This window comes from Meleagris gallopavo, chromosome 11 (genome assembly GCF_000146605.3).
Source record: "Meleagris gallopavo isolate NT-WF06-2002-E0010 breed Aviagen turkey brand Nicholas breeding stock chromosome 11, Turkey_5.1, whole genome shotgun sequence".
NCBI lineage: Eukaryota > Metazoa > Chordata > Aves > Galliformes > Phasianidae > Meleagris > Meleagris gallopavo.
Genome location: NC_015021.2, coordinates 17,928,304 through 17,942,728, shown reverse-complemented (window position 1 = coordinate 17,942,728; position 14,425 = coordinate 17,928,304). Strand labels below are relative to the sequence as shown.

Genomic DNA, 14,425 nt, shown 5'->3' with positions numbered 1-14,425 from the left:
TCAACTTCAGGAAAAACTGAAGCGTTTGTGTTAGGTTATTCTGGGTGCTTACACAGATTAAAGCCAAGAAATGCTAACTTGTTTGTCATTTAATGCATGTTCTTCTCCTTCACTTATTGAAGGAGTTATCAAATATTGGAAACAACCCTGAGTTATTTGAATATGATACAATTGTCTTATTCCAATTATAAACACTGTACTCCAAATATAAACACGATGATGAGCGTACTCTAAAACAGAGCTATGCTTGTAACATATGCCAAAGATAACTATGTTGATCTGTCAGAATTCTATTTCACAGTATGAAATGTGACTTTCAATTTTCTAAATATTCCTATGAACTATTTTGCCTCTCATGTTTTGCACATTCTCTCATTCCCTACCTGTTAATTTTCATGTAGAAATCTCTTCCACTAGAAATCTTTATCTTCTGTAATGCGTAACGAGTGCATGCATGTTGTTTTTCATATTTCTTTGTTGTTTTCTCTCTTAATCAGAAATAAGATTATATGTGTACTGCATTGCAGTACTAATTTTTTCCACTTTATTTTTTGTTTGCGCACATGCTGTGCCTTAGAATATAAAATCACTTTCTGTGAGTGTTTTTGTGTTGACTACCTTGAATAATAGTGAAAAGGAGACTATGCCTTTATGCCTGTAATTAATACATAAGCAGGAGTATCATTTAGGGTTTTATTTTATGAATGTGTTACATCCAGATTTTATTGTGTTAACAATAAATGGACTTGTAATAAATAGTGCAGTTTTGAATCTATCTTTAGGTAGAGGAAACCAGAAGCTTTCAAATTTTTACATAAATAAATTCAGAGTTTGGGTATATGATCTTCCAAGTACAAACACGAGTGACAGTCTCCCAGTGTATGGTTATAATTGCTTCAGTTCTGACTTACACGAGAGCCTCTTTGAGACATTCTGAGAATACAGTAGAAAGGCCTTCAAAAGTATGTGAATAGTTATAATGTAGAACGTAGTACTGTCTATTAATGTAAGTATCTATGTACATTAGTGAGGATACAGTCAGTGCATACTCTTCCATTAATATGAACTACATGCCTGTGAATGTGTTTTAAAGATGGGAACTACATTTTTTAGCATGGCGTGCTAAATGTCTTTTTGAAATATACACTTAAATTCTGTTGGAATAGTAATGAAAATAGATGAGAACTAGATAAGAGAAACCTCTAGATACTAGTTAGAAAAAATGTATATTGTTTTAATTGCTGATACTTTTTAACCATTGTGTAATGATTGAAAACCTGTAGGCTTATAATAACTACTAACATAGTTGAAAGCAGAACTAGATTTAATAAGAAAATGTCAGTGGATTGTTGTGATTGTTGTGAACCACGTTGGGAAATGTAGCAGAAGGAACCTATTGTAAAATCAAGAGATCTGGTTCATTTTTCTGTTGCTAGTTTGATTTATCACATGCTGAAAAACTCATCAGTGTATATATGAGCTTCAAAGTGCACTTGAAAGATGTTGTATTTAATGAGTTCTTAATGCATCACACTGAAGTTCTGTATAGAACAGCTCTCCTTGGTAGATTTGTTCCTGCATTCAGGTCATTGTGATAACCCGCCGATTTACTCAGGTTTGTGCTATCTTCAGGTAGGAGAACACATTAATGTCAGCTACGTGGGGTAGTGGCACCCTGCTTCTTGCGTCTTTATCCAGCAGAGTCATGTCCAACTATTTGATTATTTTTTAAACCTATCTGCCAATACCTTTGTGGCCAAATCCCAATGGTAAAGCTTGCCTCAAAAGTGCAGTACAGACCTGATCTCTGTTACCTACATGCCAATATAAGGCTAAAGATGAATGAAAGAATATTGGATATGGATGTATAAAAGGAAAAGGCAACAGCTATTTTCAGTTCTGACTGTTCATTTATCTATGATGCATCTTCCTCGTCTCACTGTATCATTTGTCAGACCTAACAGTAGCCATTTGCAAAGTCATCAGTGGAGCCTAGTGAGTAGAAGGATAATCCTTAAAAGCTGGAATTACTTCTGTCTGAAGAATTAATGGAGTTTTGTGCCATTGTTATAATCTTCAGTCAGTTCAAAATATGCAGAGCATTACACAGAAAATTCATTTTGTATCATGGAGATATTTCCACATCACAATTCAGTTTCACCCAATTCACAAGAAAATCAATTTATTTTTCAGTTCTCTGTTAAAGGGAAAGTTTGAATTTTTTTTCAGTCAAAATTGATCTTTATAAACTGCGTAGATGGGTGCTTAGATGCTTTCATCCTTGACTCTGGGGAGGTTTGCCTGATTGGCTACCCCAGACCTATAGATTCTTTGGAAGGCTAATTACAGTTACCACTCACCCTGAGGTGTTCTAATGAGACAGAATAAAAGCTCTCCATCTGACAGGAGGCAGCCTCCAAGGCTTGGGTATGCTAGACTATTTTATTTCTTTTAACAAACAGTAAACTCCTTATATTTTCTCTCTTTACTAGAGAATAACTATCTCAAAATCCTATGCAAGTCTGATGTCAGTGTCTTTGAAGATAAATGTCTCTGAAGAGGTAAACTAACCGGAAATGTCGTACTGCTAATAGTATGGGAAATTAAGAAAAGTTGCTCAGTAGTCATCAGGGAGATTAGTTGCAACACCAAGGAATTTTCAAGATCATATTCGTAACACATGAAAATACGTAGGGTTTCTAAGTCTAAGCAAGCGTCCAGTGAGTAGAGAGAAAGTTGACTCCACTCGCATTTTTTTTTATATCTTGCCTAGTTGAGCCTCATCTGAGTATAATCTCCAGCTCACCAAACTTATTTGACAGTGTTACAGTAAAGAGGTAAAAATCTAACAGTTGCAAATCTCAAATGTGATCATCAGTGCTGTTTCCTTAATGTTACATCATTCTTAAGAATTCTTGATGTCGTTAGCCTTTGAAGATATTTCTACATGAATTGGGAAACTTGATGATGAATCAGTCTTGCTGGCTTTTAGTTTTGTCTTTTCAAAGGATAGCTGCTTTATTTATATGACAAGCATGTCAGAATGGCACCTGTCTTTAATCTGTTTGTGCTGATACTAGAGTGAGAGCCTGATGCATTATAGAGCCCCTATCCCAACAGTAATTAAAGTAATAAAGTTTTCTAATATTTTCTCTTAATAGTTACTCCTGTTTTCTCTCCTCAGCTTTCTTTGTTAGAAGACGCAGGGTTTGGTGGTGTTCTTCTTTATGTCGATCCTTGTGATTTACCAAAGACTACAGATCTTGCTGATAAAGCTTTTATGGTTTCCTTGAATAGTGGAGGAGATCCATCGACACCTGGTTATGCCAGTATTGGTAAGTACTGTTTGAGACATATTCAGTTAATGGGCATTTTAATTGTGCACAGATTCTAATATGGGAATTAAAGCTCTAAATGAAATCTTACCTGAATGGAAACCTTTGACAAGGGAACATTGTGTGATGCAGCATGGCATTACCTTTCATGATATTGATAATGGAAGCATATGGTCAGTAAGAAGTTCAATAGTTCAATGTAATAAGGGATATACATTTTAAAAAATTGAAAAACTTTTACCTCAAATGTTCCTCTAAATAAATGTTCGTTAGAATTGGGGGGGGGCAGGGGAACCAGACAAACTGACTTTTTCAGAATTATTTAGTGTTTTTAAATGTTTAACAGTTTGGTGATGTTGTTGTTGTTAGTTGGTTGGTTTTGTTGTGGTGGTTTTGTTTCTAACCACTCTGCTAACAATAAGGAAATTTAACTTATTTGACTAGTAAGCACTACTTTAATCTCCCTTCTGGCAGTTTAGTGGGTGTGTGTTCTGCCTGTCTACTACCTGTTCAATTTTACAGTCTTTTTTACTATCTAACTATTTGGAAATGTATTCAGCAGAAGTCTATGAGTTTGTGGTAAGGCTTTATCGAGAATATTTAGTCCAGTTACTTGCTCAGACAACTGAAGTTTGACTTGAATAGGCACAAAATCGACTTATGCAATGCTGAGATGCTTTAGGACTGGTATGGCAGAAAATAGAAATATTTGCCTGGTTGTCAAAGAAGGGTGTTAGCTATTCACAGCATGAATGGCTTGACAGCTCTGTGGGAAAGCAATTGCACATTTTCTTGGTGTCTCAGTGTACCTGACCTAGTCTTCTTAAAAGTGTCCTGGGAGATATAGAGGTAAATGTAACAGTCTTCAAGCTTTATTCTTTGCTCATTTTGCAGAGCTACTTGAAAAATAGCTTTTTGTTTATCTACGTGGCTGACTCTTTCATGTTTTATTTACCCTACATGAATAGAAAAGCTAATTAAAACAGATACAGCAGCCTGAAGATGCCACTTCAGTGTCTAAACACTTATGCGTTAGTTTGCTGTCAGTAAGTTGTCTTACTGACTGCATGCATTCTAGTCTGTACTGTGAGAAAAAGAAGCTTGATTATATAGAAAATGATGATATCCTTATAAGTACATTATCAGTTTACCACTAGAACCCTTAACATGGCTTGTCTGTGATTTTAAATCTCTGACCACTATTCACAAGCAGGAATATGCTGTCAGGTTCCTATAATCATTTCTGTTTTGGTCACTGACTGCAATAATGTGCTGGAAAAAACTCAAAGGTACACTTGGAGAAGTTTTTTGTTGTTTTTTTTTTGTTTGTTTGTTTGGGCTTTTTTTTCAGTTATGTCCCTGGAAGTCAGATCAGAAGGAAGTAATTTGTCTTTTCTAGTGATGATTTTCTTCATTGAATAAATTTGGTTAGAGGTAACGTAAGCCTGGGACAAATACAAATAATCTGGAGCACAGACTTTTGCCTGAAGGATGTGATGGCCTGTGAGGTGGTTAAACAGACAACGTGTATTTTGAAAGTGCCAGATACCCAGGGTTGCCCATATCACTTTGATTCACAGAGTTTAATGTGCACTACAAGAAATTTTATTGGAAGCTCCTGTTTAAGTTATTGGCAGGCCTTTGATACCATCTGCAGTTCATATATTGCCAAGCTGTTACTATTCAGTCCTTGGGACTGCTCTAACGCCATACTCCCTTTTATTAAAAGTAGCTAGTAATATAAGCATTAGTTAGTGGATGAGCAATTCTCTGTGATAACCATCAGCTTACTAAGTAACGATAGTAAATAAACAGTCCTGTGCTAGCTGAATAAAATGCACGAGACTTGTGTTTCTGTGGTTCTGCCTTCTGTTTTTCAAATTCTTGTAATCAGAAAAAAAAATTTTCTGTGACTTCAGAATATTGGACTGCTTCAATCTTTTTTCCTAGAAAAAATATCTTCAGGACATGATAAAGCTTGGAGAGATCTCTACTTAAAGTTAAGAATATTTTTAAATGGAGTTTGTTTAATAATTCAGAGAATACTTTGGACCTTCCATAGTTTAGATCAAACCTTCAATTTAGTGAAGATGAAATGCTGTGCTGCTCCATCTGGATTATTTTAGGATGCACAGAAATAGCTTGATGGTGGGTTAGAGATTAATACTGCATATGGATTGAATGATTTCTTTGATCTCTGTTTGATAAACAGAAAACAATACTGATATGAAAAATCAAAAGAATTTATGTAAAAGATTCTGCAGCCTTGTTTGGTAATTTGATTCTCTTGTTCTTAAGACTCTCCCAATCCTATGAATTTTAAAACAATCACATGAGCATTTGTTAGCATCATTCTCTCTTCCTGACACTGATTTCTGAAGGCTCATGCCCTCCATTTTAAGAAATCTTTCTTCTGTTTTCCTGCTTTTGAAATGAAACTGTTTTATGGCTCAAAATCAGGAAATTATTCATACATGAATAAGCTTGAAAGGGAGGTGAGACCTTCAAAGTAAAAGGATCCTCAAAACAAAGGTTAGAGGAATAGCATAAAACTTTGGTAACTTCCACCTCCATTTTTTTATTTGATTTTCTGAATGCTGCAATTCCTTTCATCTACCTGTGTATGGCAGAGACGCATTAGGTTTCTTATTTCTGTATGTAAGAATCATTTTAAATCAAAGTTTCCACACAGAAAGTGATTCAGTAAATAAAAATATGGATAGAACATATTTGTCTATCCTGATATGTAAATAGAACTGTGTCATTGTGATGAGCATTAAGAGCCCTTTCCCTGACATAAGGTGCTATATAATAGAAGATCCCTATTGGTGTAGCTACGGAATAGAAATTATTTCAGGAAGAATTCCATTACTAGTGTTCCAAGTATCTTGTAGTTTTAGAGATCTATTAGGTAGAAATTATAACGGAAAGGCAAATGGTATAATTAAAAATAATTATTTGTTAGTAGTCAATGCTTCAAATCACTGTAAACATCTTGTCATGTAAGCAACAATCCAGAGACTAGGTAGAAAGAGTAATTATTACGTATGGGGAAATGCATAGTGTAGCTAGAATTCTGAATTGTGAATTTCATGTTCAGGCTAGGTAATTACTGTGAGTGTTCCTCAGATATTTCTAATAGGGTCTGACTGAGTAGAGGACAAGGGTGATAGGGAATCAATGGATTCTTGATTGCACTCTTCATGCTTAGAATGGGACCTTGAGAAAACTGATCTAGTGTCAAGTGTTGGAGGCAGGGTCGGGTATAGGTGGTCTTTAGACTTTCCTTCCAACCCGAAGCATTCTTGTGATTCTGTTCATCATTACGTGCACTCATTTCTAGTAAAAGACAATATTCAATATGCTTAATGGCTGTCTTTTTAATGTTGTGAAGCATCGAGGATTGTTTTTTTGTGATGTACTTTAAAAACGTTCACAGAATTCAGAGTGGGATAAAAGGTCAAGAACAAACCCCTGATGCAGAATTGAGGTTGGGAGATGTAAGCTTTCCAGGTCAGTCAGGAGAACAGTTCCACACAAAATAAGTTGTTAGAAGAATAATTTCACTTTATAATGAATGGGAAAATCATGTTGTAGTTCAGCTTTAAAAGTGCTATGATGTCTGGAAAAGGCAGTGAATATGGTGAGGTGCTACACTAATTGGGGAAGTAACGTTTATTAAGATAATTGTTCAGCAGAAACTGAGTAAAATAAATTGTGCTAGTTGTTTGAGCAATTATTCAGAATACTCAGAGGATGGGATTTCGCATTCTTAAAATGATAATCTGAACTATGTGTATTGGGTGCAGCTGAATAGGGGATTTGGGGAAGAAGGCTCAGGTTCACATGGCAGTCTTGGTGAAATGAGGTCAAGGGCTGCCCTGTACCAGACACAGCTCGTTCCAGCTGGCACCTTCACAGCCCCCTGCATGCCACAGTTGAGCCCATCTGTTATCTTGGTGGCATCTCAGTGAAACCCTATTTGATACTGATATTTTACTGCAAAAGTTAAAGAACAATAAATATGCATCAAAAAGGTCTTGGCATTTTGTGATTTTGTAACGTGTCATTCTAATTGATCCAGTTCTTCTATAGTGAATACAGGGAAATATTTGGAATACGAGTTAGTACATGCTGTGACAAAAATGTGTGTTTAGTCAGCCTTATGATTCTGTATATTTGTGTCCTTCCTGCCTTTTATCTAAGTTTGTCCTCACTGTCCTCTACTTTGTGATGTTTTACTCCTCTGAAACAGCCAACTGCATTGAAGTTAACAAAAAGTGGAACGTTCTGTGACAATTTTCTCCATGCATATGCAACAAATGTTCTAAAATGTCTTATTGTACATCATTATGATTTCTTACAAGATGTCCTCAGCCTTTGTTTGTCTGTTGTTTTAAAAGTCAAAACTCAGATACAGGATAGTTTTTTCTATGTATGCCTTTGCAGCTGTGGAAGTGGCCTTGGGAATTCATTTTTTTTTTTTCTTCCCAATTTTATATTCACTTTCTGCTAATGACATCAGATGAGTGAAATGTGTAAGTCACTAGACATGGAGGTTCAGAATGACAGTCAATATTAAGAGGATTAAGGGTGCTGGGTTTGTTTTGTTTTCCTTAAGGGCAGACAGAAGCTAGAAAAAAAGAAAATTTGCAGCCCCATTTTTTAATTTCAGGATGTGTGTGTATGTTTACATATGTGCTTGATCAAATTATTTTGTTTATGACATAATCTTAGTGATTGCTGTAAACACCAGTCTTTGGGAAGCACTGGATATTGAACAGTGAGAACAGTAAGTAATGGTTTCAGCAGGTTTTCTATATCTCCAACACAGAGTTCAGAAGGTGTTTGAATCCATGATGTGCCTCTTGAGACCTGGAAGGATAAAATAAAACAACTAAGTTTGTATTTAAGCACCAAATAATGTGGTCTGATTTTTTTTCCTCCCTAGCTTTCAATTGGCACTGCACATACCTAAAAAGTGAGAATGGCAGTTGGCAATCAAGATATTTTAGGCTCCCAAGTTTGAGTGTGTGAACTTGCACATTATATACATAGATACTGTTTTATGTTCTGCTGATACTGCTTGTAATTTTAAGTTGGAGGAGGAAAACAACCTGTAATGAAAATGTAGGGATCTTATGAATTAAATTATTGAGAGCGAGGGGGAGATGTTATGGGATGATGATCAGGTGTTAGCAGTTAACCAGACAAGATACTTAAGTAGCTTGCTTTCAATTTTTATATCCTCAGACTCTTTCAAATGCCAGACTGAGCCATATAAGACACAGTTTGTCTCAGTTTTAAAAGGAAAATCATAAATTTTAAAAAGAAAAAGCAAATTTAGAAGAGTAATGGAATATGCAAGTGGTAAACACCAAATTGTGTGACAAAACAAACACTTTCTGGAAAGCAGACTTAGCTATGAGGAAAACATATTGCCTCCGTGACACCTCTTTTGTCAGAATCCACGTATCTAGTTTCCCATCCAAGTTATCATCAGGATTGTTTTTCTTTTCAAGCTTATGTTGGAGAAGACTCCACATTTCTGACATTTCAGACAATTTCAAACTACCAAACAGCCTTTGCTTCCTAAAGAACATGTTCTGGTAAAGCCACTTTGTCTCACCTAAAAAAAATATCATTTTAAATGGTGTCCAGGTTCAATTTTTGAAGCTCCACTACTCCAAAAGGAGGATTAGAATATTTAAATCTCTTGTGCAATCATGATTAAAAATAATCCTTTCATATCTTGAATGACAGCTAGCGCAACATATTTCAGCTCAACGTAATATTGGGCAAATGAGTTATTAGTTTTAGTATATGCTTGTGAAACAGCCAGTGCTGCTGTATACAAACTAGTTTGGTATATTGGAATTTGTACTGCAACGGTGTGCCTGCTTACAGAGTCTAGCTGAAATCAGTTGTGTTTACATGGATTGAGTATCTGGGAAGGGGAACTACTTTTGTAGCATCAGTCGTTTACTACTTCCCTCTGTTCCACATTGCTGTGCTTTCTTCTAATATTTTCTATCATAGCCATTTTGAGTGGCTTCATTGTGTTGGGTGTGGTTTGTGAGCCCAATTAATGTATCTTACTGGAGATTGTTTCATCCAGCAGCATCTAGCAAATAGGCAGGAAATTTTAGCAGTAATTGTACACACAAAAAATCTGAGGTTATAGCTTAAAAAAAAAAAAAATCCCCATAGTGATAGCAAAACTATGCACTTCTTATTTTTTGCTGACTGCAGTCTGTAAGGACGTTTCTTAGTTCGCTGTACTTTAACTACATGCTTCTCAAGTTCAGGATGACACCTCCATACTGCAAGCAAGCAACTTGCTAGTGCTTTGGGATCCAGAAAGTGCCTTCTTTCCTAAGGCTCCAAAACCTTGTTTATGCAGTGTGGGATCTGACGTGAGGAATGATATGGAAAAACTAACGTGGGCTTTAGCCCATTCTTTCATCTAGTATGTCTGTGTCTGAAACTTAAGCTTAGAGAGATAATAGGATTAATTATAGTAAAGCCACCTCAGTGACCAAGGCCTGCCTTTCCTGTTTCCTAATAGTTGAGCATCACTGCTATCATGATTTTGACGTACATCTGACATACAGACATATTTATGTTTGTATTAAGTATTGTGCTATTTTATCCACCTAGTATCCCCATGCAAAAGTTAGGACATTACAGAGGAAATCTTAAATACTGGAAAACTAACATCTGCAGGTGCACCTGCATAGTAACCATAAAGTTAGTTGGCTGATTGTTTGAGTAATTGAAGTGCACGTAGTTTTATAATTGAAATATTGCTGGTGGAGCAAACCAAACCGTTGTTACCAGTATGATCTCTGTTCCAGCCCACCGCTAACCGTATTCAGCAGCTGCATGAAAAAGATAATAGTACCTCTTCCTACTTGCAGACAGGTAGAAACTCCCCCTGAAGAAATGGAATGGTAATGTGGAAATTTTTTGTTGTTGTTTCATAAATGTGTACTGTCACATTAGATAGTATTGTTCTGTAAAACACTGAAAGACAAAAGTAGCTCATCCCAATGCGGTTTCAGAATATTTTCTGAAATGTTTTGCTTGCACTTTTTCATTGTTTTCTTTTTTCAGACTTGCACTCTTTCTTCCCTTAAGAGAGAAGGCTGAGGTGAGGATGAAAAAAGGATGAGAAGAGCTTTTGTGGTTGTTTAGTTGGTTGACTTTTGCCAGTTCAGCTTAATTAACAGCAGAATGGAGGCTTACTCTATCTCTTCACTCAGTTCAAACTAATATTTTTGCCTTTGGTTGAATTTAAAACATCTTCTAACTAGTGATCTCTTATGGTATCATTTCCCCTACATCATGCTTCTAAATATCACAAGCTAAATAACCCACTGGTTGTTACTGCAGTTTGGGTATTGAAGGATACTAGTAAATGAGACTTCTTTGGTGTGACAGGTGTGTGCATTTGGAGCAATTAAGTTGGATCTCATGCCCAATGGTGTCCCACGAATGCAAGGGCTTCCTCTGCTTGGTTACTCTCCACTGGTGGCCTTTAGGAGTAATATAATGAGACACTGAAGAAATACTGCCCAAGCATACTTAGTATGACTGTAGATGCAGCAAATCCTTTCTCTTTGGTAGGTTCAGATACTGTTGCTTGTACAAAGTTGCAAGACTTCTATCTTAAATGACTGTATCAGCTTGGCAGCAAAGTGCTTTTCTCCCCTGCTAAAACAATGAAAACAGTCTGGTGAGTAGAACTGAAATAAATGTTTGCAGCTAGAACTGGCCAGACGTGGGAGAATGTCTGTGAGAAATGTGTTACACAAGAAGCTCATCGAGGACATGTCAGTGAAAGAGGCAGCCCCAACTTACAGAACTGCTTTCTTCACTGCCGTATGGAGTAGTTCTGCATGCAGTGGAGCCAGCCAGCACTTGCTGTGTGATGGGTACATTTCCAGAATGAGGAACAGGCAGTTTGTTGCCAGATGCTTTTGTTATCTGACATGTTTTTTGTCTGCAAAACTAAGCTACGAGAATGATTTGAATAAGCCTTTGAAACTTTCATAACTGTTTCAATTTCAATTAGTGCAAGTGTGTGTAACTTCCAATACTACTTATGTGCTAATGTTGTGTATTTGACAGGTGGGTCTATTGAGTTACTGAAAAAAAGAGTGAAGCCTCTTGGGTTATTTGAAACCTCATTGAAGTCATAGATGTTTTGGAATAGTTATATAATGATTTGCATATTTATTTATGGTTGTGTGCTGTAGGGACCACCCTTTACAAAGTACATAATGAACAAATGCCTATGCTATCTACTTGGGAGGTATTTTTTTCTTACAGCAGATGTCAGCTAAAGCTGACACGTGGTGACAATCTATTCCTATTTAGTATAATACTCATAACAAGGAGGCTAATTTTAGAACAGCTGGCCTACTCATGTTTTCAAGTGTCTAGGTTCTTTTCTTGATTTCCAAGCATCAGCAGTCTTTCAACTTGTCCACTGTGCTATTTCTACCAACCCTGATTTAATGCAGGTCTACAAGAGATTTTCATCAAAGTCTTACATTCTCTGATAGAACTGAACCACACAGTGTTAAGCCTTTAGCATTTAAAACTTGGACAGTAGTCATGCAGTGTATAAAATATTTGATTTTCTTAACAGTTAATGCAGCATAATGGCGAGGTAAAACTAAACTTTGTTCTCTTGTCAGTTACTGCTGCTCTCTTCCCAGACTGCTGTATTAGGTGAGATTTTGAGTTTTTCTGGCAAGAAGCAGAATGTATCTCTGGTAATGTGTGCTGCTAATCCACAGAAAAAACATTGCCAGAATGAGAAAATACAGACCTTGAGAAGATAGGATGAATGGATTACTTTTGAGTTAAACTTCAATGATTTGAGTGTTAGATAATTTCTTATGAGTATTCTTAGTTTTTTTTTAATAGAGGGTAGTAATGAGAAACTCAGTAACAACAAAAATGTAGGTATCAATGATTACTGTGTTTGCCTGATATTTCTTAGTAGCCTTTGATGTTCTTATAACTTAAGATTAGTCTTAATATTGGTGTTAGCTTGTAAGCTTCATAATACCAGGGGAAGCCTCGAAATGCAACTTGATTGCTATATAATTAAAAACAAACAAACAACAACAACAAAATCTCAAAACAATGCAAAAGAGGAAAATTCCATGTATTTTAAGAAGGTTTTATAATTGTTGGACATTACTGATGCTTTTTAGATACTTTTTTATTAGTATAAAATATCAAAGCATAAAAAAAAGCTTGTTTAACAGGCTTAAGAAGGAGGAGCAGTCTAAAGCTAGTCAATAAGATGAAACTTCAGTTTTAGTTTTTGAATTTCTGGCAATTTCATCTTAGATGAATGTAATTGTATTTTGAGAGCTTGGATTTATCCTCTGATTATAGAATGGACCTGTAATCCTGAACTGTGACACTCCAATTTAGGAATCAGTGCTTTAAGACAGTATTTAGTTATCTCTCATTGGCCATTGGCTTTGTAAGATGAAAAGTTGAATTGCGAGTCCTATAACAGAGAGACAAATCTTAAAAATATGTAGAAATACTGCAAGAGATTTACAAACTGTAGCATAAATCTTAAAGGATATTTTAGCTACAAAAATCTATAGTCATTCATAATTCAAAAGCTCTGTGATCTTAGTAGAAGCTCATTCTTGAACTTTAGTGTCGTGTTTTGGTCATGTTCTTCATGATTTTTATGCAAGACTTATATTCATTAAAATAATTTTTTTTCTGTCTCTGTTTCTCCTTCAAGTGTATAGAATGTAAGCAAACAGAAACGTTGTTTCAAGAGAGAAGTTGTTCATAGAAACTTCTCCAGATGTTACTCCCTTCACCAAAATTCACTTTCCCAAAACAGTGTGCAGAAGATCTAAAATATTTGGTTGATGATTAGCGATGAGCATTATTTTCTTCTGTTCAAAAAGTCTTCCTTGGCAATTGTCTTAGATCATCTTGATGTGATAGGAAAAGAAATAGTCTAATGCTTAATAAAAATCATCTGTGTGTGCAGCCTATTATTTTCTGTGAGGATTAAGCCTTCTTCAAAAGAGGTTACTGTACTTTGTTTCATCTTTTGAGTACACATTATTATGACTTTGTATACTTTTTAAACTTAAATTTTAACAATCCAAGTGATCATGTAGGAGGCAGTATAGCACTTACTACATTTAGGCTTCTTTTGATTTCAGAAGATACCAACGTGGAGAAAATAGTTTAATGATGAAAAATGCTTTTTGAAATGCTAGTCAGAAAGGGAAAGAAAATTTTGTCTAGTTAATAATCAGAAGTCTTGTAGCCCATGATACTACATCGAGGACTGTTTTTGGAAACTCCACTACATTGAGATAATTGCTTTTTTGGAGAGTCATTTGTTTCCCTTTCACGTAGTAATCTCTGATTATTTCTGTGACATTTTGACAAAATTTTTCAAGTAGCTTTCATATTGATATTTGGAATTACAGGAAGATTTCTGGCTTATTGTATCTTGCTACATCTGCCTGATGTATTACTTAAGTAATGAGCTTTTTTGTTAAGCCTTCAAAGGAACACTCCTTGTTAAAAATAATTCCATCCACAGGAAGCCATTTAGAAATGCTTTATGAGACCCTCTAGGAGAAAACTATTTCATTCCTGCCCTAGCCTGAATTGTTTGAAGAGTAAAATTATGGTAGGTGGTCTAGGGCTCACCAAACTCCAATAAATTTTCTCAGACTTCCCAGTGGTGTTCAGAACAAATTCTCCCTTAACTCTCTCTCTCTCTCCACTCTCTCCATCTGAAGACTGGGAGACTATTCTGATGATAAAAATTCCCATTCTCCTCTCTGGGATGGCTTCAGTTCATTTGCAAGAAGACCTCTTATGCTTTCACTGGCCATTGGGCTGAGTAAGCTTGTTAACTAGAATACTCCTCCTTTAAAGTGAATGAGTATTTTTGAATTGTCCTGTCCTTTGATAAGGTGAACAAAGCATTCCTCAGAAGTTTAACCAGTCAGATGGATGTAAAAGACACTGATGTTAGATATACTCTGTACCAGTGAAAAATGGAATCTATGGTGAAG

The 14,425-nt window shown here is 35.8% G+C and overlaps 1 protein-coding gene across 1 annotated transcript in view; it reads left to right on the top strand.

Moving 5' to 3' along the window:
• Positions 1-14,425, top strand: part of NAALADL2 (N-acetylated alpha-linked acidic dipeptidase like 2) — a 291,771-nt gene that overhangs the window by 164,669 nt on the left and 112,677 nt on the right. The window contains exon 5 of the mRNA XM_010716883.3: positions 3,185-3,335. Coding sequence (XP_010715185.1) covers positions 3,185-3,335 — 151 coding nt within the window. The remainder of the gene's footprint in view (positions 1-3,184; positions 3,336-14,425) is intronic.